Here is a 26,280-nt window from a genome sequence, read left to right on the forward strand (position 1 = left end):
TAAAGGAAAGGTAGCTCTACGGAGGGAGCCTGCAGTCCTGGGGAAGGTGGGCTCATGTCCCAAGAACCAACTCCCCCTGCTAGATCAGGGACAAGAGCTTTTAAAGGGGAGTGTCGGGGTGCACAGGCTGCGGGCGGGGAGCAACGTGCAGATGCGCACAGTCAGCTCTGATAGTCATCTTGAAGTTAGTCATGCGGTGGTGTGATCTGCTCCCTCTTGTTTGTTTTAAGCACAGTTAATCTTCGGTTCCAGAACTGGTTTGTTCCCATCTGCTTCAGGCCAGTTCTTGGAACTGTGGGAGATGCAGCAGCTCATGTCACGGCTTCAGTCTGATCATCACGTAGTTAACATCTTCCATCTGGAGGGGATTTCAGTATCTGCAAAATAGCTCAGAGGACGTGGCTCAGAATATTATCTATAGACGTTGAGGAGGAATTAAAGGTCCTTGTCTTTCTTTTTTTGGCTGCGCCAGGTCTTAGTTGTGGCATGAGGGCTCTAGTTCCCTGACTAGGGATTGAACCTGGGCCCCCTGCACTGGGAGTGCGGAGTGTTAACCACTGGACCACCAGGGACGTCCCCAAGGGTCCCTGTCTTTAATGGCTAAACTCTCATTATTTTGTCATTTGACTGTGTTCCTTTGCTTCTGGATGTTCTCTCTGATTAAATTTATTCTTTGGCTGAAGTTGTTCTACAGACAAGAGGCAGGTGGAGGACAGTGGGGGGACGGTCTGTCCCGGGAAGGCCCCACAGGGTCCTGCTCAGTTACACTTACTTCTAAATGAAACTTCGCAATTACAGCAGTTGATGCCAGGAATTTATTTGAGGGAAAATTAATGGGTGGACAGGAGATTTATCTATAAAAACATCCACCCTAGAATTCAGAAGCCATCTCCATGCCAGCCTCTGTCCACAGCAAAGAGCCCTGTGTAGTCGGGAAGAAGTGTTTATAGAACCGTTGTCTCCCAGGACCCAATGTTGGCCGCACTGGGTGCTTGTTGAAACGCCGAGTTCCCGGCCCTTTTCCCTGGAGGTTCTGAGTCCCTGGGGCTCGGTGGGGTCCAGGCACCTGCGGGACTGACAGATACTCACCCATGTCAACAGCAGCCATCACTGGAGGTGGGGATGGGTATTTAACAATTTCCTATGCTTTTCTGTATTTTCCCAAAGTTTTATTTAAAGGACTCTTTGTTTTTAGAGAAAAAGTTTTATTTTGGAATATTCCATATTCTTGAGAAGTTGATATCATGGGAAAATGCTAGATATGTTATTGAAAAGCAGTTTCAATATAGCGTGATTAATATAATTAACATATTCTATTAAATTAACATACACTTAATGAAAATCCTATGCACAGAAAATAAACAGATCTGTCAGAAAATTTTCCTTTAGGCTATGAGACTATGATTGGTTCCCTCCCTTAACTTTTTTTTTATTCCCCTAATTTTCTATACTAACAATTGAGGGATAAATATGGGGGGAGAAGCACACAACATGCGGTGAATGGGTTTGCGTCCACCTGTCCGTCCATCTGTCTGGAGAGCAGCTCTGAGCAGCAGGGCGCACAGAGGATGGGGTGGGGGTCTGGCAGGGGGAGAGGCTTGGCCACAACAACAGCTGGAGAGGACGGGCTGTCTAACGCATGTGCAGGATGAATCTTCGGGCCCTTGTTCAAAAAGTACTGAGAATTTCAAGAAGGCAGCACCAGAGCTACACCAGGATTGGGACTGTGCTGTTGACTGCACACGTGGACCCCCTGCCACCCGTGAAGCGGTCCTGGCTCAGATACAGGGCGCTCACAGCTGTGCTGGACACACGGGCTGGCCTGGGTGTTACTTTCGCCTTGTCTTTTTCAGATTCTGGGCAAGAACGTAACCTGTAAGCCTCTTTGCTCACCTACAAAAGGGAAAAAACCACCCCACCCTTCCAGGATTCTTTTCAGATGTACAGCAGGCCCTCGTTAGATGGATGGTAGTGACTATTATTTATTTTATCTTCTTTACATCTTCTGTAGTGTGTTCAACAGTGTCCTCCACATCCACCCAGAACCTCAGAGTGTGACCTTCATTTGGAAATAAGATCTTTGCAGATATACTTAGTTACGATGAGGTTAACAGTGGATTAGGGTGGGCCAATGACAGAGGCGGAGCTGCTGTGATGCTGCCACAAGCCCAGGGACACCAGGAGCCCCAGAAGCAGGAACAGGCAGGAAGGACCCTCCCCGGAGCCTTCAGAGGAAGTCTGGCCCTTTGGACACATTGATTTCAGAATTCTAACCTCTGGAACTGGGAGACAATAGCTTTCTACTGTTCTAAGCCACCCAGTTTTGGGCACTTTGTTCTAGCAGCTCCAGGAAACTGAGTCACCTCCCTGGTACACCATGTACACGCTTCCTAGCACGGGTGCAAAATCATGCCGCAAGGATGTCTCTCTCTCTCTCTCTCTCTCACACACACACACACACACACACACACACCCCCCCGCCCCCCCGGGCCTACCTGTCTTCACCAAGTCGAGCCTGGAGTTGAGAGACCACGACCTAGGAAAACGCAGAGGATCCAGGAACAGGGGTTTTTCTACATCCCAGAAAACAAACACAAGCAGGACACCCTGAGGATGACACGTGCAGCCCCACGGTGCTGCAGGGAATGAGAGGTGCTGGTGTTTGTCATTTGTGGAAGACGCGGACACACTTCCGTTGCTAATTTGTGAGTTATTCACAGCTGTTCTGCATACTGTCACCTCTTAGGCACCGTCCTGGGTGCAGACAAGCAGGACAGAGAAGAACCCTGCCCTCGGGGTGGAATGGGGTGGAGGGTGTGTAATGTGTGTAGAACTGGGAAAATATATCCTTTCCCCAAGTCCTCTCAGACTTTGTTTTTGCTTTTCTATTTTTAAAAACTTTTTATACTGAAATAGTTTTAGATGAAGGTTTCGTAAACTCTTCATCCAGTTTCCCTAAATGTTAATTAACCTCTTACACAGGCCTAAACGTAGTGTACTTATGAAAAGCAGGAAATGAGCCTTGAGACGCACTGTGATGAGCGCGTGTCCAGAATCCACACACGTTTCACTGCTGCCCCACCACAGTCCTCTGCCTGGTCCCTCCCGATCAAGTCTCCCGAGCCGCCTTCAACCTGGGACAGCTTCCCAGTCTTTGTCTTTCATGACCTTGACACATGGAAAGAGCGTGGATTGCTTATGTTGAGGAAGACCCTAGTCTGGGTGCGTCTGCTGTTTCTCCTGAGTAGGTGCAGGTGGTGTGTTTGGGGCAGGAACACGACCAAAGTGAGGCTGTCCTTTCAGTGCAGCATATCGAGGGCACATGATGTGCACACACCTTGCGCTGGTGCTGCAGATCTCCATCCTGAGTGAAGGTGTGTCTGCCAGCTTCCTCCTTTGTAAAGTTACTGTTTTCCCCACTGTAACGGATACGGACTTTTGAGGCTACGCAGATATCACATTTGTCACCATCCTTTGCCACTGATTTTAGTATCCATGGATGGTTCTTGCCTGCGACGCACAGCAGACTTTGAAAAGTTACCTAAAGAGGGATATAATTTTACATTTAGAATTGTCGACGAAAATTCAATTGACAAGTTAAGAAGAAAGACAGCAGTAATTAACACAATGTTGTAATTTAACTATACGTCAATAAAAAATAAATTTAGGAGGGGATATGGGGATATATGTATAAACACAGCTGATGCACTTTGGTGTACCTCAAAAACTGGCACAACAGTGTAAAGCAATTGTATTCCAATAAAGAGCTTTAAAAAATAAATTTAAAAAAACCACAAAAAAACAAATGAGCATCCCTGTGTTCCAATATACAATGGACAATTATAAAAAAAAAAGAATTTTATTTGAGGCCAATTGAGGATTATAACCCAGGAGAAAGTCTTTCGAACAATTCTTAGGAGTGTTAGCCTGTCAGAAGTCGAAGGCAGGGTCATATACATTTTTGAGACAAAGGGTCGTACATCAAAACGACATACTGACATTTTAGATAAAGTTCACCAAGGATGCAGAGTCCAGGTAGCATGGACAAAGCCAGCAGCAGGTCACCATGACCCCCTACGAAGTTGGGAAAGACCACTATTCTTCTAAGTGGTTACTCTGCCAGCTTCAGAAGAAAGGAAGAAACTTGCTCTTTACCGTCCAGCAGGCACTCCCACCTCTGAGGAGGTCTGGCTCACATGTGATGCAGATGCACTTTTCCATCAAAGTGGGAGGGAGGAGGCCTGAACGGACAGAGAATTTCATGCTTCATTTTCTCATCCTGCCTTAAAATACAAATTTTATTTCATCTGAACAAAGACACGTATTTTTTAGTTACACTGAATATGCAACAAATCTTTCATTAGCTGTCAGCATCCAATAGCTGTATGTGCTGTCAAGTATATGTTTAAAGTATGTGTTCAGGGCTTCCCTGGTGGCGCAGTGGTTAAGAATCCGCCTGCCAATGCAGGGGACACGGGTTCGATCCCTGCCCTGGCAAGATCCCACATGCTGCAGAGGAACTAAGCCCCTGTGCCACAACTACTGAGCCTGTGCTCTAGAGCCTGTAAGCCACAACTACTGAGCCTGTGCTCTGCAACTACTGAAGCCCACGCACCTGGAGCCCGTGCTCCGCAACAAGAGAAGCCATGGCAATGGGGATCTCGCTCACTGCAACTAAAGAAAGCCGACCTGCAGCAACGAAGACCCAACACAGCCAATCAATCAATAAATAAAAAATTTTGAAAAAACACTATATGTTGGTGCATTTCCTTGCATTCTTTTGGTGAAATTTCCTGGCAGACATTCACTGAATGTCTGCTGAAATCGCTCTTTTCTTTAGGCTTTGTCGTCTTCCTTAGGCTTTTTCGCTGCGCGGAGCCCCGTCCTCTCTGCAGCGCGGGGATGTGTCGTTTCGCCGCCCCGCACCTCCGCGAGGACCGGCTGGTGCGGCGGGGGCTCGTCCTGCTCCGCAGCGCCTCTGCTGCTGAAAGGGCTTAGACAGCTTTTTCAACAGGAAGAGTTGGGCGAATGAACACCTGCATTCCTGCCACTGGAGTCCGCCGTCGTTAACGTCTTGCCGTCTTTGCTTGCATACTATGTGTGATTATGTATTCATTTATTAGCATGACACGTCACCCGCACGAAATACTTTGCAGTTATTTCCTAAAAGGAGAGCCTTTCCTCTCCATCACTTGTTGGCACACTGTGATCATTGGGCCTCATCTGGCCCATCACCTGTTTTGGTAAATAAAGTTTTATGAGAACATAGCCACACCCATTCATTTACATGTTGCCTGTCGCTGCTTTCGCACTGAAGGAGCAGTTGTTTTGGCCCACATAAGGCGGAAAATATTTACTATCTCACCTGTGCAGAAAAGCGCGAACACAACGCCTGACTGCTGTCCTTAGAAAGTGCTCACGGGTTTGGCCCTCGGCTGGCATCCGGGGGTGGGGATTTGCGGCGGGTCCCCATCACCCTCCCTGGGTGAGAGTGCCTCACTGGGCCTAAATCTTCCGTCCAAGAGCACTGTACGCGCGGGGCACGTGCCCTGCACCCGGGGGTCGGGACTGCGGTGTGTGCTCGGCGGAGGCTGCTGGGCCCGGCTCGTGATCGCGCCCGCGGGCTCCGGTCTCCCGCAAGCTCCCTCCGACCTTTCACGTGCTGTCTCAGCTCTGTGCTGAGGGAGCGAGGTGAGCCCTCGCCCTCCAAGCCTGCTCCCTGTGCTTTCCCGCATTCTGCTATCGTAAGTCACAGCCGTGAGTCCTCCTGGCGGGTCAATGAACCTGGGGGTCTCGGGTCCCCCTGACACACGGCCCTTTCCAGGAAAGGTCTGCGGAGGCCCATTCTACAGGCACACCCCGTCACACCCAGGAAAACAGCTACTCTGCAACATGACCTAACGTCTAGCTTCTACGCGAGCCTTCCAGCTTGTCCCCCCGATGACTTGCGAGCGTACTTTAAAAAACGGGAACCCAATCAAGATGCGTACGTCGCCTCCTCCCCTCCACACGTGCTCGCCCCCGCCTTCGCTCCGGACACCCACTGAAGCCACGCGGACGGTCGCAGCTCGGGGTCGCGGCCGCGTCCTCGCGCCCCCCACCGCCCCGCCTCCGAAAAGGGCCGGCGAACGCTTAATACCTTCCTTTCAAGCCGGCGTCCGGCGTCAAAGCCCGCCGAGACCGTCAGGCGGACGCGTCACCGCGCAGCCCGGCCGCTAGCCGGCGGTGGCGTGCGGCCGGGTAACACCGGCGCGGGCGTGTGACGTTACGCCGAGTCCGGACACGCCGGCGCGGGCGCGTGAGGTCACGCCGTGCACCCGGGCGGAGCCGGCGCGGGCGTGTGACGTCACGCCGTGCGCCCGGGTGAAGAGCTGCTGTGGCGGTTATCGCGGGGTCTCCGCGCCGTCGCCATGGGTCCGCGGGTGCAGCTCCCGCCCGAAATTCAGCTGGCGCAGCGCCTGGCGGGGAACGAGCAGGTGACCCGGGACCGGGCGGTGAGGAAGCTCCGGAAATACATCGTCGCCAGGACCCAGCGGGCGGAAGGTCGGCCCGGGGTTGGCGGCACGTGGGCGGGGGCGCCTCGAGGGCCGGGCAGGGCTGGGGGCGCCGGGCGGCTGGGGCCGGGGCCGGGGTCGGGGCCGGGGGGCGGCGGCCTGGGGCCGGGGGGCCGGGGGCCTTCCCGCCGCGTGGGGCCTCTGCGCGGTCGGGCTGGGCGGGCGGGGCCTGGGCCGCTGCTCCCGCCCGCTTCCCGCTGGCGCGCCAGCCCGAGCGCTAGGCCCCGCGCCGCTTCCCCGCCTTGGCTGCCTGGGAGGGACGCGGCGCTCACCCGGCGCTGCGGTGGCCGCGTGTCCCTGTGCGGAGGCTCCCCCCAACCCCAGCCGCTCATCTCCTCTTCCCGGCTCAGATCTCTTCCTCTGGGAACCGGACCCCCCCTCAGCCCGTATATCCCGCTCTCCCTGCCACCCGCTGTTTGGGCGCCCTGCATGTTTCTCTCAGAGTGGCACGTATCACTGCTGGTAGCTTTTTCTGGTGTGATTATTGAGTTGTCGTCCGAGTTGCACGTGGTGTACGCTCCTCGGGGAACATGCTGCTTATAGTGGTTCTCGAAACGTGGCCTGTCAGCAGCTTTCAACATCACCTGCACGTTTGTTAGAAATGCAGGCCCTTGGGGCCTTTCCCAGCCCTCCTGAATCAGAAAGTCTGGCAGCGGGGCCTGGGATCTGTTTTAAGAAGCCCTCCAGGTGATGTGATGTGATCTTGTTGCTAAAGCCTGAGAACCACTGCTCCCACACAGGGTGCCGGACATGTAGCTAGGACCTCAGTACATACTTGGGCGATTTTGTATGTTCACTGTCTGCCTTCATAACGAGCCTGAACGGGGTAACTTGTAATTTTAAAATTTGAAAAGTGCACAAAAGCCCGGGTGTAATCCTGGGCGATTGTTGCCAGCAGATTCACCTGCGTAGCCACCATCCAGACCAGGAAACGGTGACTCACTCCACTTTGAATCTACAGAAACAGAGGACAGTGTCGGATACTTGTAGGTTCTCAGTCAACACTTATTGAATGAATGGAATGACAGTCACTTGGGGGCGTCCCTCCAGCCACTGGCCCAGCAGGTTTTGAGTTGGGAGGATGGCTTGAGAGAGAGGGCCAGGTACCTTTACAGTAAGAGGACTTTGGTCTAATTCAGGTGGTCCCCTTTCTCTGGCTGTGTTCTGGCACTAAAAGTTTGGGTTCATCTGTTCTGAGTGTTGCTGTTTTTGGTGCAGGTGGCTTCACTCATGACGAGCTACTGAAGGTGTGGAAAGGACTGTTCTACTGTATGTGGATGCAGGACAAGCCGCTCCTCCAGGTGAGTGTCTGGGAGGCAGAGGCACTGGGCAGCGGTACCAGTGGGAGGACAGGCGAGCGCGTTGTCCACCCTCGTTTTACCACTGCAGACATGCTGGGTGGAGTTTTGTAGCTTCGATCATTTTTTTTTTTTTTAACGGCGGCAGGGCCAGGGCCTTGGGTAGAGTGGGCCTTACACTTGCTGAGCTGAGCACCACGGCAACGCTGGTGAGTGTGTGTCTGCCTTGGCTGAAGACCACGCTGTGTGCTTCCTGTCTGTCAGAGATGGCAAACCGAGTGCTGAGGTGCTGGAAGCCAAGGGACAGGACTCAGGTCTTCTCAGACAAGTAGTTTTCCTGCTAGTCTCTTTAAAAAAAAAATAGACTATTTTTTAGAGCAGTTTTGGGTTCACAGCAAAACGGGGAGGAGGTACTGAGATTTCTTATACGCACCCGCCCCCCATGCACAGCCTCCGCCGTTATCAACACCCGCACCAGAGTGGGACCTTTGTCACAGTCCATGGACCCACATGACACACCATCGTCACCCAGGGTCTGTAGCTTACCTTAAGGTCCATCCTGGGTGCTCTACAGTCTGTGGGTTTGGATAAATGTATGACGACATACGTCCATCGTGGTATTTTATAGAGTAGTTTCGCCGCCCTAAAATACTAGCCTTTTTAGAAATGTTTCTCATTGGGAATTGTTTCCTCTTCAGAGTTGCCTGGGTGGCGAGGGTACTTATTTAAAATGCTGTATTCTGTGCCTTCTAAACTAGAGTCTTTCAAGGGGAGTCTCTGGAATCATCTGTTTAGCTGGTGCACTAGGTGATGCCTGGCACAGTGACGCAGGCAGGCAGCTGGTGACCCCCTGCCCGGGGGCTGTGTGCTCCCAGGCTCCTGCTTTCCCGCGCTCCCCCCCCCCCCCCCCCCCCGACTGTCACCCTCTGTTGCTGAAGGTTTGGCCTCGGTCATGTGGGCAGTTCCTGCCCTTGCTTGTTGTGAGGTCCTGGGGGCCCTGGCCTTCAGGGGCGGCCTCTCGCAGCCACTGTGAGACGTGCAGACCCCAGGCGGCTGGGCCGCGAGGCCCCGGAGCCGGATCCCGCGATGCGTGAGGACAGCTGCGTGTGCGTCTTCCTGCCGTCACTCATCGCTGTAGGGTCCCATGTGTTCAGGGACTGAGGGCGTCTGTATTGTTGTCTTGCGCAGGAGGAACTCGGCAGGACCATTTCCCAGCTCATCCATGCTTTCCAGACCACAGAGGCACGTGAGTACCCTCGCCGTGGTTGTGTCCAGTGGTGAGGCGGGACCTGCAGACGCGAGGCCTGCACTCTGCGCGGGAGCGAGGGCCCCGTCCCAGCTGGCCGGTGCCGCTGCTGGTGTGGGGGATGCTGTTCTAGTCGTCCCGCAGGTGTGAACTCACCCACCCAGACTGGGCTCAGCTCAGGAGTCTGGAGGGCCAGCGCCTTGTGTTTTAGGCTTACAGGGGAGAGCTGTGCGGTGTTGGCGGCTGTCGGACTGAGTCTCGCCTGCTGGTGGTGAGGCTCCTGCAGGGCGTGTTCTTGTTCTGACCCATGTCAGCAGTTCCGACCCTGCGGCCTGCCCGCTGGTATCACTCGAGTCTTTAGAAATCCTGGGGTCTAGACCCTGTGAAGTCAAGCCCTGGGGGCGGGGCCTGGGCGCCAGCATCTACAACCCCCTACGCGGCTCTGAGGGCAGCTGGGGCTGGGCAGCGTCCCTGGCATGGACCCAGGACTGTTGCTGGCAGTGCCCCGGCTGTGCGGGTGGTTTAGTTCCGTTATGAAGCAGACAGAGTAGTCAGAAGTAGGGAATGTGCAGTCACAGTGACTAGTTTCTCCATTCAGGACAGTCTCTTTAACTGCATGTGAGTGATTATTGGAGGAGATCTATTCTCCATGATTTTACCTTCCCAGCACCTGCAGGAGACCAGGTGCAGAGCGTTCCGTTGGTGACACTTGAATGAGGTAGTGGACGCAGGCCCATCCTTTACTGAGCCGTCCGACCAGCCCTCTGTTGGGGAAGCTCTTCAGTGGGAGATAAGAGGTGCCCCTTTGTGTCCCGAGACCAGGGTGTCAGCAGCGTGGGCTTCTCCTGAGGGCTCCCTCCTGAGTGTGTAGACGGCCATCTCCCCGTGCCCTCGAACGGCCGTCCCTCTGTGCGTGTCTGTGTCCTGACCTCTTAAGGACACCAGTCAGGTTGGATTAGAACCGCCCTGGTGACTCTTTATCTTACCACTTCTTTAAAGAGCGTGTCTTCGAATAAAGTCCTATTCCGAGGGACTGGGGGTTAGGGCTTCGAGGTATGGGTCGGGGACCTGGTTGAGCCCCCAGCACTCTGGTCCTGACATGCCCGCTATTGGCAAGGTTTTGTGTTTGAAGAAGTCAGTGGGTCCTGTGGGGCGCGTGGTGGGGCGTGTGTAGGTGCCAGGTGGGGTCCTCAGCCCCAGCCAAGTGGGGGCAGTGGCCTGAGCACCGCCTCTTCTGCCGGGGGCTTCAAGGTCTCCTTGTGCCTGATCTTCAGAGCTTGTGGCTGCAGTCTGGGGTTGTCGCTGGGATTTGCATGTCTTTCCAAGCTTCCCTGAAAGCCCCGTTTTTAAGCCGAATCCACATGACTGCTCTCAGCGCAGCAGCCTCGGGGGCTGGGCACCCCTAGGGCCGTGTGCCGTCCTAACCAGGTTTCTTCACGGTGTCTCCCCACCCCACCGACGCAGCTTCCGCTCCCCCCACCCAGCTCTCTTCTGGACTTTTCTCTCCTCCAGAGCACCTGTTCCTTCAGACGTTCTGGCAAACCATGAACCGCGAGTGGATGGGCATCGACCGGCTGCGCCTGGACAAGTTCTACATGGTGAGGCGTGGGCGCCGGGGTGGGGGACAGCACCGCACAGAGCATCCCGGCCTCGGAGCCCCCACCCCCCCGAGAGGGCTGAGGCCCAGGCTCCTGGGTGGCGCGCGCCCACGGCCGGTGCCCGTGAGCCCAGCTGGGCCGTGCGGGGAGCCTTGGTCGTGTGGGGTGCGTGTGCCGGGCTCTGCGCAGGGGACCCGTTGGGGGAGGGTCTCGGCTGTCCCCCGGGGGGTGGAGGCGGAGCAGTCGCTGCTTCGCTGAAGAGCCACAGGCCCGAGAGAGCAGAGCTCAGCTCTCGGACCCGGACAGAGACCCTGGGGGGGCCAGCCTTGGAAGCCGTCTCCTTCTGGGCGAGGACAGTCTGTGTGACGGTGCAGAGTCCCCCGTCGTTGTCCTTCTGTGTGTTGCGTGCCGGTGAATTCAGGTTCCTGATCTGCCCTCAGAAACGCAGGAAACACCGGACTGGGTCTCGCCGCTGCCCCCTGATGGGCGGCAGCCTTGTTACCGCGATGGGGACCGTCCCCAAATGAAGGGCTAGTGCTGCTGTCTGACAGCAGGGGACCCAGCCGGGGTACCAGACTGGGCAGTGGCCAGGCCTCACTGAGCACAGGTCCCTGTGATCTGCCACTCAGACCAGCCACCCGCTCAGTCTTGGGCCGGGGTTGCGTGGCCACCGTGTGTGTGTGTGTGTGTGTGTGTGTGTGTGAAAGAGAGAGAGAGAGGTCAGGTGGTGTTGAAGTGAGGACAGCTGGTGGGCAAGCGTGGGGCTCTGGAGGGAAGGAGGACGGGTGGGGGGCTGGGCTGCGCAGGGTTACAGAATGCTGGCTCCTGAGACGGGGGGGGCCGTGTCTCAGGATGCAGTGCTGGGCCTTCCGTGGGGAGCTGCTGCTGTCCGAGCCCCGTGTCCCACGGCCCCCCGCAGCCACGTCTGGCAGCGCAGCGCTGCTCTAGAGGCTGGCCCTCCTGGCAGCACCGCAGGCAGGGGCGGCGTGAGACGAGAGGGCCACGCGCCTGTCCTCAGTTGCCTTTACCACAGCCGCCCTCCCCCCGACCCCCACCTTGTTGGGTTCAGGCCGGCAGGTAGGGAACCCCGGCGGAAGCTCTGTCAGCCACTGTGCCGGGGGTTGTGGGCAGAGGTGGCCGCCTGTTTCTGTTGGGGCTCCGAGGAGATGCTCTCTGGGGCAGGCCTGGTGCTTCCGGGGCTCCGCTCCCGTGGGGGGGCTGCCCCTCGTCCCGTTTGCACTCCGGAGACGAGCCTGTCCCTCATAGCCGTCTGTCGTGGCGCTGTGGGCACTCCCCCGTGTTCCCGCTGTGAGCCCGACGTCCTGCTGCTCCTGGGAGGCTGGCCACGCCAGCCTGCGTGCAGCCGCGCCTCCCCAGGCCCCGGCCCCCGGCAGCTCTGCGGGGCCTTCCCCGTCGGCGGGTGCCCAGGCGACCCGGGCAGAGGGGAGGTCGGGCTACGCCGCTGATGGGTCCCTCCTGTGCCACAGCTCATGCGGATGGTCCTGTGCCAGTCCCTGGAGGCCCTGAAGACGCGGCGATGGGACGAGAGGTCAGTGCCCCAGCCCGGCCCGCGGCAGCCCCTGCTGCTCACGGCCCGTCTGGGTTTCTCTTTTGCTCGTGTGTCAGCTTGACGTTGAAGAGTGACTTGGTGCTGGAAGCAAAGGTGTTTTTGGTTTTTGGTGGGTTTTTTTATAAATTTATTTATTTTATTGGTTGTGTTGGGTCTTCTTTGCTGTACGCAGGCTTTCTTCTAGTTGCGGTGAGTGGGGGCTACTCTTCATTGTAGTGTGCGGGCTCCTCATTGCCGTGGTTTCACTTGTTGCAGGGCACGGGCTCTAGGCGCATGGGTTTCAGTAGTTGCAGCACATGGGCTCAATAGTTGTGGCTCATGGGCTCTAAGAGCGCAGGCTCAGTAGTTGTGGCACATGGGCTTAGTTGCTCCATGGCACGTGGGATCTTCCTGGAGCAGGGATCGACCCCGTGTCCCCTGCATTGGCAGGCAGATTCTCAACCACTGCACCACCTAGGAAGCCCACAAAGGTGTTTTCTAAATTATAGTTTGTGCACGTGTTTGTGGGAATGTCTGAGCCTTCCTGGTGAGCTCTTACTGCAGATCAGAACCAACTTTTTACAGAGGAGGCACCGCTGAGTGGCTGTTCCTGTAAAGCTCTGTCATCGGTGGTCATTGCTCTCAGCTCTACAAAGACTTGAACGGTCCAGACTTGGCACTTTTGACAGTGGTGCTTGTGGTGGGTCATCTGTGTCCCCCCAGACTGTGAGGGCCTGTGGTTGGGCTGGGCTGGGCTCTGCTGGCTCTTAGCTCCTCCCCCGGCCCCTCCTGGGGACCCATCGGGGCAGGGCGGGCTCTGCTGCCTGGACCTGCCCCGGCACCTGAAGCTCTGCATCCAGGCTCTGCCCGCAGCTGTCCACACCCCCAGGGAGCGGGCTGAGGTCACACAGAAAGTGGGTTTCTGAGGACTCACGTTTTAAAGCTTTTGGAATTAATTAAAATTTTAAACTTTTTTTCTAATTATGAGAGTGATAGATGCTCAGTGTAAAGAACTCAGGAAACTAAAAACACTGAAAAGCAATTTTAACTCTAGCAATTACTTTATTCAGTTATTTTTTAAAATTAAAAACATTTTAAAATTATTTATTTTTTTAGCTGTGCTGTGCACATTGTGAGACCTCAATCCAGGGAGTGAACCTGGGCCATGGCAGTGAAAGTCCGGAATCCTAACCACTAGGCCACCAGGGGACTCCCGACAATTATCGGTGCTTTTAAAACGTTGCCTAATTGCGTGGTACAGCAGGGGCGTCGTGTGTGGAATTTGCAGACTGCTTCTTTATTTTACTGAGAACGTATCAGAAACATTCCACTCATCGGTGTCCTGCTGCTGCATGATTTGGGGAGGGCAGGTGCTGGGGGAGAGGACTTAGAAACAGTGTTTTTTGAATTGATTTGTGATTAAAAGTGACGGTAAAGGAGTTTATTTTTAAGCACAAGAATAGTAAATCTAGGACCCAGGGGTCAAGATAGCTTCCAGAGTAGAGAGTGCAGCTTACGGCCTGAGTTATCCTAGGACTTTGTTATCTTCTGGATAGCAGAGTTAGCAAACTCTTGTCCCCGACCCCCCCTCCCCCCCCCCCCAATAAAAAGTCATCAGGAGTTGGACTGTACTTACCGCAAGTATTTTTCTAGGCTGAGAATGACTGTGGCTGACTGTACATTTAGGGTACGGGCGCTGCTTCTAGTGATTTTCATCCTTGACGTCCGTGAAGACCTGAGGCCCGGAGTCTCGCTCGTTGCAGCGTTTAGGAGTGTGTCATCCGTGGGTGGCCAGTGACTGAAGCGTGGTTCAGTGTTAAAGGGGCGCATTCACGTCTGTTGATTTTGGGGGTCGTTCCTATGAAAGTAGTTCCATCCTCACTGTCAGTAGGATTTCCACATGGAGATCCTTGTGAAGGAACTGGTAACCTCCCGTTGCCCTGGGGTAAGCCGTGCTGCTCGTTTTATCTGCTCTTCTAGTCCTTTTCCAGTCTTACATACGTAGCTGACTTTAAGTGTAAAAACATTTTTGTGCGTGTAAATGTGAGTGCTGTCCCTGGCTGGAGGAGGGGTCTCTGGCCCTGGCCTGGCTCCCTTCCCCTGAGTCGCGGGCGGCCCCCGGGGCCACCAGCGTCCGTGTCGTCCAGGGAGCTTTGTACTCGCTTTACAGCTCAGGTGGAGGTGTCTGTGTTATCAGGCACCCAGGAGTTTCAGGTGCACCTCCGCCACTAAAGACCGGGCCGGGTCTGATGTGTGTGGCTGTCCACAGGCCGGGTGTGGCAGGACCTGGGAGGCAAGCTCATCCCCTTCTCTGTCCTCCGTCTCTGTCTGCGTTTGCTCTGTCCTAGTGAGCCTTCCTGAGCAGGTCCCAGCGGGGACAGACTATCAGATGTGATCGTCTCTTGCTTTGTAGCCGGGGTTCGGTCCGGCTGTGTGCTGTGGTCCTGGCCGTCGCCCGTGGATCCGTGATGGCAGGAGTCCTTGGTGCCGGCACGGACCCAGGCCACAGGCTTCACGTGTTGGGGGATGGGGCGCCTGCCGGCCACCGTGTCCTGTCAGCGCCACGTGCTGCTGCTGGACTTGCCGTGTCTTTCCCCAGGCAGACCGGGCAGCTCCTGGAGCTGCTGACCACGGAAATCCTGCATCCTGACAGCCAGGCCCCCAATGGGGTGAAGAGCCACTTCATCGAGATCTTCCTGGAGGAGCTGACCAAAGTGGGCGCCCACGAGGTAGGTGGCGGGCGGCGGGGCGAGGGCGGCGGCTGGGCTGCTCGGGTGCCTGAGGCTGGGAGTTGAGCGCCTGCCCGGTCCCTGCAGCTGACGGCGGACCAGAACCTCAGGCTCATCAGTCCCTTCTGCACGATCGCCGCCCAGACTCAGGAGTGAGTGCCGCGCCTGCTGCCTCTGTTGCGCTGAGTCCCCAAGGGGGCCGCCCTTAGGAAATGCTGTGTGCTCACCAGGGTCCCGCGGGCCGCGGGGCGGGGGGCGGGAGAGCCGGGCATGAGCAGGCACAGTGTCTCCCCGGAGGGTCCAGCCTGACAGCAGCTCTGCTGCCGCCTCCCTCAGCTCCCTGGTCTTGCACAACATCACACGAGGCATCTTCGAGACGATCGTGGAGCAGGCCCCGCTGGCCGTGGAGGAGCTCATGAAGGAGCTGGAGGAGGAGGAGGAGGAGGAAGAGGAGGAGGAGGAGTCGGAGTCGGCAGAGGGGGAGGAGCTGTCGGAGGGGGAGGAGCAGGGGCAGGACCAGGACATGCCGTCCAGGAAGCCCCCTAAAGGTGAGGACCGCAGGTGCTGGGGTGACGGGCTGTCCTGGTCCCAGCCCGCGGTGGCTCTGCGGGACCCCTGCCTTCATGTCCTCCCCTCCAAAGTCTGTTCTCTGTGCGGCAACCGGGGTGACCCTGGAAACAAGCACATGTCACTCACTCTCCCAGCCCTCACCCCGTGGCCGCCTCATGTCCCCTGGGCTCGGCTCCCGCCCCGGGGCGGCTGCCCTGCGCTCCCCTCCTCTGCAGGGTCTCTGCCCCCTGTCCCTCCAGGCCCCACCCTGACCACCCTGTTCACAGTGCGGCCCCCCAGCCCTACGCTGCCTCTTTCGCTGGGTGTTTGCGTGGTGTCTCGCTTCTGGCATGAGCCGTCTACAGTCACACAAACCACTTGCTCATCTTGCTGGCCCGGCTTCCGCCGCTGGGCGTCCGCTCCACCAGGACAGGCACTGTTGGCTGCGTGTGTCCCTGGTGCCAGGAGCAGCGCCCAGCACAGGGGAGGCGCCTGCTGGGTCGTGCTGGGTGTGTGAGTGGGTGCACGAGCGGGTAGCAGGCAGCACGTGCGAACGCCCGCTGCCGCCTCTGGGGGCAGGGCCTGTGGGCTCTGCGTCATTGGTGTCCTGTCTGCCTGGATGCCGCTGTGGGTCCTCGGGGTGACCCGCGCTCCGTGTCCTGTGACTTTAGGCATGTGTGTCGTCCACCAGTTTCAGGACTTTTCTGCCCCTGCCTTTCGTTGTGGTAAGATACACGTAACATGAGGTTTACCATCTTTACCATGTGTGAGTGCACCTGTCGTGCAGCCGTCACCCCGTCCATCCCGGAACTGCCACCTTCCCAAGCTGAAGCTGTCGCCGTCACGCACGCACTCCCCGTTCCTCCCTGTGCCCAGCTCAGCTCCCGGCAGCCACCGCTCTGCCTCCTGTCTCTGTGAACTGACTGCTGGCGACCGTGTGTCTCACACCCGTGCGGTCCCACAGTGCTCGTCTTTGTGTCTGGCGTAGTTCACAGAGCGTGACGTCTTCAGGGTTCATCCATGCCCCGTCGTGTGTCAGAACCCTCCTCCTCGAGGCTGAGTCGTCGTCCACAGTGCGCGTGCCTCACACTGTCCTCCCCCGTGGTAGACGCCGGCTTGTGGTGCGTCCGTGTTTTAGCTGTTGGGATTAATGTGTGTACACACGTCTGCTTGAAACCCTGGCCTCAGTTCTTTTCCGTCTGTCCCCGGGCGTGGAGTCGCTGGATCCCACGGTGATGCCGTGTGCCACGTTTTAGAAACCGCAGGGCTGCTCTGCGTAGTGGCTGCCTTGTCTTACGCCCTCACCAGCAGTGCACAAAGCTTCCAGTTTTTCCATGTCCTCACGGGTGTGGGGTGGTGTCCTTTTTTGACAGTGGCCATCGTCACGGGTGCTGAGTAGTATCAGTGGTTTTGATTTGCGGTTTTGATTACCTTTTTATGCATTTATTGGCCATTCATGTATCTTTGGGGAAATGTGTGTTCAAGTCTTTTGCCCATTTTTTTAAAAGTAATTAATTAATTGGCTGTGTTAGGTCTTCTTTGCTGCACGTGGGCTTTCTCTAGTTGTGGCGAGTGGGGGCTACTCTTCATTGTGGTGCACAGACTCCTCATTGCTGTGGCTTCTCTTGTTGTGGAGCACGGGCTCTAGGCACGTGGGCTTCAGTAGCTGTGGCTGTGGGCTCTAGAGCACAGGCTTAGTAGTTGTGGCACACTGGCTTAGTTGCTTCACAGCATGTGGACTCTTCCCAGGCTAGGGATCGAACCTGTGTCCCCTGCATTGGCAGGCAGATTCTTAACCACTGCGCCACCAGGGAAGTCTCCCTTTGCCCAGTTTTGAATGAGCTTTTTTTGAGTTTTAGGAATTCTCCATATATTCTGTATAATAATCTCTCCTCAGATATGTGGTTTGCTGATACCTTTTCCTGCTCTGTGGATGGACTTTTTACTGTTGATAGTGTCTTTTGATGCACAGAATTTAAAGTTTTCATCAAATCCCTGGTTTGTCTAATTTTTTTTGTTACCTGTGCTTTTAGAGTCGTATCCAAGAAATTGTGGCCAAATCCAATCTCCTGAAACTTTTGCCCTGTGTTTTCATCTGAGTTTTACTGATATGGGTCTTTCTTTAGGTCTTTGGTCTGTTTCAAGTTAGTTTTCGTATGTGGAGGTAGGTGAGGGCCCCTGTTCATTCCTCTGTGGGTAGATGTCTAATGTTCCGAGCACCGTTTGTTGAAGGGACATTTCTGTCCCCACTGAACGGTCCTCTGCCCTCGTGGAATGTCATTTGACGGTAGGAGTGAAGGTTGACCTCTGCGGCCTCTGACTCTGTGCCCTTGCTGACATGTCCCTGGGCTTTGTCGGTCAGACCCCCCTGCCCAACACTATCCAGCCACCCTGGATGTCCTTCCTGGTCCTGCCTTCCCTCCTCCTCCTCCTCCTCAGTAGCCCGAGTCACCAGCACAGGCTGACCCAGGGGCCACAGTGGCCCAGGGCCTGCCTTCAGCCCCGCTGTCCCTCTCGGCCACCTGTTGACTGAACCTTGTTTCTGTAGGTGGTGGCGTCAGGGCCCTGGATGTCTGGCCAGCATCCGCTTCCTCACCCAGAGCTCATCTCCTGTCGCCCCGCAACCCAGGCCACCCCGGGGGCTGGACCAGCCCGTCTTCTTCCTTGTCCTGGGACTTCTGGCCCTACGTTTGCTGCCTGAGATGTCCGCTTGTAGCCACCTCCTGGGTTCACTCTTAGGCCTGCTCGGGCCCCACCTTCTCTGGAATGGCTCCCTCGTTTCCAGGCCTGCGGGGGCACTGCTGCCCTTGGGGTGAGGCCGTCCTGTGCCGTGGGCTCCCCAGCCCAGGTGTGGGCCCAGTAGGCAGGGCTCCTGGTCCCCAGGTGCTGGGGCCCTGCGGCACCAGGTGTGTCTGAGTCTGTGGGCCCTTTCGTTGCAGGCTGCGTCCGTGGGGCTGCCGGCCTGGGCGAGGAGCAGGTGGCGCACGACGACGAGGAGGACAGCACTGGCACCGTCCTCCAGGTGAGTGGCCGGGCTGGTGGGCTGAGCTGCCGGCTCTGGAAGGTGGAGCGGGGCGGCACCTGTCTGGTTGGGACTTGGAGGAAGGCGGTGCCCCACAGCCTCATCTGCAGAAAGAAGCACAGACTTGTTGAAAGTGGAGTGGGGATCGGGCGCCGGGAGGCTGGCTCAGGCCTCACCGCTCAGCAGCAGCCCCCCAAGACTGCAACCGGCCCCCCTTGAGGGTGCTGCGGCCGCCGGGGTGTCGCCTGCTGAGCGGGGGGTTTCGGGTCCCCACGCGGAGTCAGAGCGCAGCAGACAGTGTCTGTGACTTTGGGCGAATTGGACGTGTAAGGTCCTTCCTAACATTGATAGTTTCAGATGTTGGTTACTGGATGAATTAACAGTATTTTAGTATCTTGGGTTACATTTATCAGGTTAATTTTACTTGTTTCTTTCTGCTTGTCCTGATGCGGCTCCCGGAGGCACTGCAGTTGGCAGAGGCTTGCCTTGTGGCCCCTCGTGTTCCGCGGGCCGCACTACCTGGAGCATCTGCTGCCGCTTGCGCGGGGCAGCGCTTCCCCGGGGCGGGCGCGCAGCCTGGCGTGTGGGCCGTGGGCTCTCTCTCCCTGTCGTTTCCCGTCCCGGGAGTGCGGGGCGGGGGCGGGGGGGCTGACTCTGGCCTCCGCGGCGTCTCTCTGTGAAACAGTTCGACTATGAGGCCGTCGCCAACAGACTGTTCGAGGCGGCCAGTCGCCAGGACACCCCTCCGCAGAACCGGAAGCGCCTCTACAAAGTGGTCCGGAAGTGAGTGGCCCTGGGCCATGCCCGTACCCTGCGCCTCCCACTCTGGTGGCCTCAGCCAGGTGGGAGGGTGGCCAGTCTTCAGAGCTCGGGCGGGAAGGGGCTTCCTGGGGGGGCGGCTCCCTCCTCCCCAGAGGCCGTGGCGGGTGACCGTCTCTCATTCTTTCAGGTTGCAGGCCCTCTCGGAAGGTGAGCATTGGGCCACCAGGCCTAGACAGCATCTCATCCTCTTGGGAGTGGATCAAGTCGCGTGTGCACCCGCCACAGCACGAATGGTTGCGGAGAGGCCAGTGGTGTTTCTCCCAGAGAGGCGGGCCGTGGGTCTCTGCAGCTCTCGTCCTAGTGAAGCCCAGGGGTTCCCAGGGCTCAGTGTGCAGGAGGGGCTGACCTGGGGAGGCCGGGCCCAAGAACTGCATTTCTAGCAAGTGTCCAGGGCGGCCACCCTGCTGGTCTGTGCGGCAGCAGACAGCTCCGCTTTTTGGTGTGTGGCTGGTGGGCTTGTTCTGAAAGACAGTTTCCTAGAAGGTTTTAGATAGATGTGTTTTTCCCCCAGTATTTCATTATGAAAAATTTCAGACTCGTGGCAAAGTTGAGAGGATTTCACAGGGAGCACCTGCGTACCCCCACCTCGACTTTGCCATCAGAGTTTATTGTCCCTGTTGTATCGTGTTTCTGCCCCGACCCCCACCCCCAGTCAGGTTGTCCTCCCTAAACACTTCACACGCTGGTAGTGGCGTTTAGGTAGAGTTTCCATGTGACGGAGCCCGTGAACCCTGGGTACAGCTGGTGGGCCGTGACGGGTGCCCACGCGTGTATGACTGGAACCCGCCAGGGACCCGGGCGGTCTCCTGCCCCTTCGCAGCGTGAGCGCTTGTGGGGCGTGTCCCCGCGCTCCGGGAGCTGGCTCTCGCGGACGCCGCCTGGCGCTGCCTGGTGGGCTGCCTGCAGCTGTGTTGGGCGTCAGGCCGTGCCTCCTCGCCCGGAGCGCGTGGCCGTGGTACCGGCGGGGTGTCGGAGGCAGTGCACGCACAGACCGCAGGCACCGTGGCGCGCAGCCTCCTGACGGCCTGCCTCGGTCCTTAGGCTTCTTCCCTGAAGACGAGGTCCCGGAAAAAGCCTACAGGAACCCACGGGGCGGGAGGAGGGTGCGGATGAAGAAACGCGTGTCCGAGGCCCGGCAGCAGGAGCAGACAGGTAGGTCTGTCGCCGTGGGCTGATGGCCTGGGGCTTCCTGCAATGTATCCTGCCCCTGGGGTCACCTGTGACGGAGGCCTGTCTCCTTCCCCAGCCTGCCGCCCCCCAGCACCCACTGCCCACGTGTCCTGGAGATGGGGTGCCCTGGCCCCGGCGCCCTGCTGCTTGGGGGCTGCTCCTGCTGTCTGGCCCGGGGACCACTCGCTGTCTTCCCTGCTCTCCTTCCCTGCTGCTCTGGTCTGGTGCCTTTTCCTGACCTTTCTCCATCTTTGATCTGACCTGGTCCACGCCTCCTCTTCCTCCTCCTCCTTAGCGTTCTCTGAGGACCCCCTGACCTCCCTGCACTCTCCTCCTTGATGATAGGGGCTTCCCCTCCCCCTCCCCCGCCCCAGCTCGTCCGCAGCCCTGTGGTCGGAGTGTGACTGTCCTTGCTGAGGGCTGCCGTGTGCTCGTCGCCCCCCACGCCCTGTGCCGCTGCAGACCGCCGGGGCCGGGGCTGCCCACGCGGCGGGTTGAGCTGTGCCCACAGCACCGGGCGGGGCAGGGGCCGGAGGCTCTTGTGTGGACGGGGACGCAGGAGAGGGAGAGCTGGTGGCTCCACCCCCGCTGAGACCTGTCCGCGTGTGGTCAGCTGGCCCCAAGTCCTGGGTCCGCCCTTTGAAGGGTCTGTGCGTTTATCCCTGCTGCTGCCTGGGACAACCCTGCCCAGCTCATCTCTCGCCAGGGCCGCTCAGCCGGCCCCCACTCCCATGCCAGGCTGGGCCCCGCACGCTGGCTCACGGCTGTCACGCGGACTCAGAGCCCCAGCCCCGCTTTGCCAGCTGGCTCTTCTGACCAGCGGCCCCTGCGGCCCCGCGCGCTGAGCCTGGGCCCGCCTACGTCCACTTGCCTGTCTCCTGGGCCTGTCCTTGCGCTGGTCATGCTAAAGGCCCAGCTCCGGGTCAGCGTCCCCGGCGTCAGGAGCCCACGTAGGTTTTGCACCCACCTGGTGGTCGTGGAACGTGCAGCCTCGCTGGCACAGGCCCCTGGGTGGCCGACGCGGGTCCACTCCTGAGGCCTCAGAGCCTCTGCCAAGCCCCGTGTCCTCTGCTGCCTGGGGCTGGCGCCTCCATCAGAATCAGAGGGGCGGGAGCCTCGTTCACTCGGCCTTGCCATTTCAGGGAGAGCTGCAGAGGAGGCCTCGTGCCCACACCCGAGCCCCGGACCCGTGAGGAAGAGGCGGAGCAGCACAGGGGTGGAGCTCGCCGTGCCCCGGGAGCAGCCCAGGGGCCGTGGCAGGAGAGGGGCCCCCAGGAGGCAGCGACGGCCTCGGGCGGGGGCCAGCGCGAAGGTGGCGGACAGCCAGGCGCCTAAGGCAAAAAGGAAGCGAACCCTGGAGGGCCAGAAGTGATGCCTACCAGGCCCACGGGGAGGAGGAGGAGCGGACAGGACCGTCGGGCCAGGTCCCCGAGACTGTGGACACCGACTGCATCCTGACCTACTGTGTCGGGAAGCAACAGAGGTCAGGACTGACGGGGGTCGGGCCCTCGCGTAGCGCCCGTGTCCCAGAAAGTGCTGCGGCTGTGCTGACCGCGGTCAGGCCGGCCAGCCCCCGGGACTGCAGGCTCCCCAAGGACACCCTCCCCGGGCAGGGGACCAGCCGTTCGCCGGGTGTCCGTAAATAAAGTGCCACGCGGTGCCTGCAAAGCAGTCCTGCCCTGGTGTGTTCCCGCGGGTCTCCGGTGGCGTTTGTGTTTTACACGCAGGGTTTGTGTACACGCTCCTCAAACACGCTCCGGAGGACAGCGTGGTCGGGACGTGCGCTGTGTCAGCTTAGGGCGGGAGTGGACAGAGAACCGGTGCTCTGTGCCAGCCCCGCTGCCTGGGCAGGAGGGTGGGCTCCCTGCCCGCCCCTCGTCCGTGACCTGGAGGCGGAGCCCGGTCTGAGGTCCCTGTGGGCGGCTGCCCGCCAGGCCCTGCACACCTCCCCTCGGCCCCTTTCCGTTCGGTTTCAGTCCTGGCCCGTGTCCCAGTTAGACGGAGACTAGGAATGGGATGTAGTGCTGTGTGGGCTCCGGGTGGCTTCCAGGCGGTGCTGTGGCCGTGGCAGAGGGCTGCATGGGTGAAAGGTGGGTGCTGTCTCAGCCAGGCTGGCCTCTGCTGGGCCGAGGGGTGCGGAGCCTGGCAAGAGCCCCGCCTGGGGAGGACCCGTAGAGGCTGGAACGGAACCTTGGTCTCCAAAGCCTGGCTGTGTGCGAGCACGGACCCCTGGGAGCAGGTGCTCAGTGGACCCACGTTGGGTCCAGCTGTGCGGTGCGTGGGGCTGGCTGGGGGCAGGATAAGGGAGCGGGAGGGGGAAGGGCAGTGTTAGCGTTCACGCTTCCCGTTCCCCTGTTGACAGAAATAACCAGTGGGTAGTGTAATAGGAATAGAAGGGTTCTATCTGAGCCAAGCTGAGGGCTGTAGCCGGGAAGACAGCCTCTCAGATAACCCTGCGAACTGCTCCGGGGAAGCAGGGCTTTCAGCACAGCTTTAAGTCTGGTCAGAACAAAGGACATTCACAAGTCAGGGATGCGTTCCTTCAGGGTCTCAGAAACCAGACCAGCGCGTGCACAGCGCGTCAGGGTGGCCTCGGCGCCCGGGAAGGGGTCTTCGCGTCACAGGAGGGCCAGCACTGGCGTCCCAGGAAGTGAGCATTTGATCTTTGTTTTTAACACGGATATTCTTTACTTCTGGTCAGTGCGCCCTCTTCTTTAATAATTAAAGCAGATGTACACCGTGTGTCTGCTGGGCCCCAGACAGGTGTGCTGGTCAGCACCAAGTGCAAGTTAGCTCACCCCCAGGCCGCACCGTGTGGACACCCCTTCCATCGCCCCAGAGCGGCTTCCAGGACGTCGCCACGAACGGCGGGCGGGGCTGGCTCAGGGGCGCGGTCACCTGGCGACACACTCGAGCCCTCCCCTCCTGCCCAGCAGGGACCCTGGGGGGGAGGGCGCTGCTCCTCTCCGTGCGGTTGTGTGGATGCCGGCGGGTGTGCGTTTTTGTTTTGGTTGAAATTCTTTTGATCCAGAAGTAAGGAAGCAACCACACTGTAGAAGTTTCTTGGAGGAAAGACGTTCTTAAACCAGTGCTGTCCGCCTGTCACCGTTTTCAGGCCGCGCCGTGTGAACACCTCCTGTGTCCTCAGAATCCGCTAGCTTGACCCGCGTCACATGGCGCTGGTGGGCTATGGGTGGCGGTCGCTCTGATGGGCAAGATGAGGGAATTAAAACAAGCGCCAACCACGGCCCTAGGAAAGCTTGTATTCGAAGGGGGCAGCGTTTTCGTTTCCCTGTGTATCTTTTTAAGTGCTTTATTGAGATACAATGCACACACCATACAACGTTTCACCCTTGAAGACGCATGGTCCCCTCCCCCCAGCCCCTGGCAACCACAGCGTACTTGCTGCTGATTTCTGGGTTCTCGGGTAAATGGGTTCAGTGAGTGTGTGGCTTCCTTCAGCACGTGTGCAGCGTTGGTGCGGGACTCCATTCCCTTTGTGGCTGAGTAGGGGATACCTGCCGTGCGGACAGGCCCTCTTGGGCGGGAGCATCGCAGAAGCGCAGGGTTTCCACCTGCCCTGGTACAGGGGGAGGGTTGTGAGAAAGTGGCTTCCCCCCGGGAAGGGGCCTCTGGAGCTCTGGCACCCAGTTCCTCATCAGACATCTGCTCACTCATTGATCTGTGTCAGCAGCTCGTGGGTTCCTGTCTGATGCAGTGGGTCACATGATCCGTCACTGTCCCGTCTGTTGACAACGCAGCTCGGTCCCCCGTGGGAACCTCGCTCGCTCTCTGGCTCTCGTTCCGGCAGGAAGCCCCAGCCCTGGACCAGCTGCGTCTCCGGAGAGCCCTGGCTCCTTGAGGGTCTGGCCCTGGAGGAGCTGGTGAGGATGAGGGCCTGCTGGGACCCCTTCATCTTTTTTATGGAGACATATCAATACTTTATAGACCATTTAATCTACCCGTTTAAAGTGTACAGTCCAGTGGTTCTTAGTACATTCTCAGGATTGTTTGTCCATCACCTCAGTCCATCTTGGGACGTTTTCATTGACCCCCAAAGAAGCCCTTTGCTCGGGGCCTCCTTTACTTTCGGGAGAAAGCCTGAGAGAGGCTTTGGAGCCAGCAGGGGCCCCCACCGTGGGATTATCGATCACCAGGCTAGGGTGTTCACTTACAGTTTCCGGGGCAGTACAGGTCTAGAAGGAACATCACTGTGTCTGAGTGACTTGCGAGCTTCCAGTAGCAAGTGTGTTTCCCAGCTTTGCGGTTACGAGTGGCTCCGCTGAAGGTTTTCTTCCCAGAGACTGGATGGTGGCTCTGGGGCCAGTTCACTAGCCGTGTCTCAGGGACCACCCCACCCCCCCGCCCCGGCCGTGTGTCGATACATGAGGACCAACCCGGAGTGTCGTCCTGCTGACCAGAGATGGCAGCTGTGCCGTGGGTTCTCGGCTGGGGCCTGGCCACACGTGGACACCTGCACACCTCCTGTGCCCCCCGTCTCCCTTTCCCCTCCTCTGTCTCACGTGGGCGTCTGAGCTGTGCGGTTTCCAGTTTTGACTTCTGGTGTCTGGGGGGCTGTGCTCCCCAGCTGGACCCCAGATCTGCGTGTGTCCCGCACACCTGGGAGCCCAGCTGCCCGCCCCTCCGCAGTCACCCCCTCCCTCTCGTTTCCTCCCCCTCCCTGCTCCTTTCCTTCCTAAATGTTTCTTCATTCTCGCATGAGATAGCTGTGCTGTGTCATGACCTACGGCAGACTTGGCGGTGGAAGCGGCAGCTCTGTGGGTCAGGGGTCAGGGCGTGGGTGGCGGGGCCCCTGCTCGGGGTCTCGGGCTGAGGTCAGGTGTCGCGGGGCTGCCGCCACACGCGTGCGAGGCTCGGGTCCCCTTCCCAGCTCACGGCTTGCTGGCAGAATGCAGTGCTTTGCCCCGAAGTTTGAGGCTGAGGTCCCAGTTTTCTTGCTGGCTGCCAGCTGGGGTGGCTCTGAGCTCCTAGATGCTGCCCTCGGCTCCGGACCATGTGCCCAAGGCCGGCAGGAGAAATCCTCACTTCGAACCTCTCGGACTTTGTCCCCGGGCTCCACCTCCCCTGGTGAGGTCAGGCCCACCCACGCTGGGGGAGGGGACCCGCAGGGTGCGCCCACCCAGGGGTGGGCATCCTGGGGCGGCCTGAGACGCCACCCACACAGGCTCCATGTCGTCCCCCTTTCTATCCCTCAGAGCTTGAGCCAGGAGCAGAAGGCCGAGGGGCATTTTCCCTCTCCTGACCCTGGAAGGTTCCTTGCCCTGGGAGGTTCGCCAGAGAGGGAAAGGAATAGGAAACGCTGCCACGCTGGGGAGAAGCTCAGGTCTGACTGAGCAAGGGAGGGCCAGACCCCTGACGCCCAGACGGGTTGGCATCGCAGGGCAGCGCTGCTGCTTCCCGGTGGGCCCAGGGCGGCGGGGGGCGGGGGGAGACGTTTCAGGTCTTCCCATCTCACCCGCCCTTGACCCTCGGCCTGGCCGCTCCCCCCACCCCCCCACCCCAGACGCTGCCCTGCCCGCCGCCCCCCGAGTGCCCGGGGCCTGGCAGGAGCTGGTGACGCCTGCAGGACCCGTGGTGGCCGCAGCGCCATCGCTGGGCGTGGGCCCACGTCACCCCGAGGGCCAGCGCCGGCCCTGGGCTCCCCTGCCGTGTGGAGCCGCCTGACGGGGCCTTTCCCACCTGCTCCAGGCTGGAGGGCGGGCTGCCGCGGGGCCGGCGGGAC

At 58.6% G+C, this 26,280-nt stretch overlaps 1 protein-coding gene and 1 long non-coding RNA gene across 4 annotated transcripts; one reads left to right on the forward strand and one right to left on the reverse strand.

Moving 5' to 3' along the window:
- Positions 1-754: 754 nt before the first annotated feature.
- LOC130830467 (uncharacterized) lies at positions 755-6,265 on the reverse strand. Of its 3 annotated transcripts, XR_009047792.1 has the most exons (4): positions 6,140-6,264; positions 4,616-5,235; positions 4,156-4,241; positions 755-3,541 (listed from the first exon to the last, which is right to left on the reverse strand). It is a non-coding gene; the product is annotated as an uncharacterized LOC130830467 (long non-coding RNA). The 3 variants fall into 3 exon arrangements; XR_009047794.1 differs by lacking the exon at positions 4,616-5,235 and having other exon boundaries at positions 768-3,541; positions 4,000-4,241; positions 6,140-6,265; XR_009047793.1 differs by lacking the exon at positions 4,616-5,235 and having other exon boundaries at positions 909-3,541; positions 6,140-6,265.
- A 69-nt stretch (positions 6,266-6,334) lies between these two features.
- Positions 6,335-22,264, forward strand: RRP1 (ribosomal RNA processing 1). Its single transcript, XM_057697488.1, has 13 exons — positions 6,335-6,543; positions 7,773-7,855; positions 9,041-9,098; positions 10,611-10,696; positions 12,184-12,245; positions 14,845-14,974; positions 15,062-15,126; positions 15,311-15,522; positions 18,463-18,545; positions 19,231-19,328; positions 19,495-19,514; positions 20,409-20,519; positions 21,680-22,264. Exons 1-13 carry the CDS (start codon positions 6,411-6,413, stop codon positions 21,907-21,909), a joined length of 1,371 nt encoding a protein of 456 aa, XP_057553471.1. The 5' UTR covers positions 6,335-6,410; the 3' UTR covers positions 21,910-22,264.
- The last annotated feature ends 4,016 nt before the right edge of the window (positions 22,265-26,280 follow it).

The sequence above is a fragment of the Hippopotamus amphibius genome, chromosome 10, assembly GCF_030028045.1.
Source record: "Hippopotamus amphibius kiboko isolate mHipAmp2 chromosome 10, mHipAmp2.hap2, whole genome shotgun sequence".
Classification (NCBI taxonomy): domain Eukaryota; kingdom Metazoa; phylum Chordata; class Mammalia; order Artiodactyla; family Hippopotamidae; genus Hippopotamus; species Hippopotamus amphibius.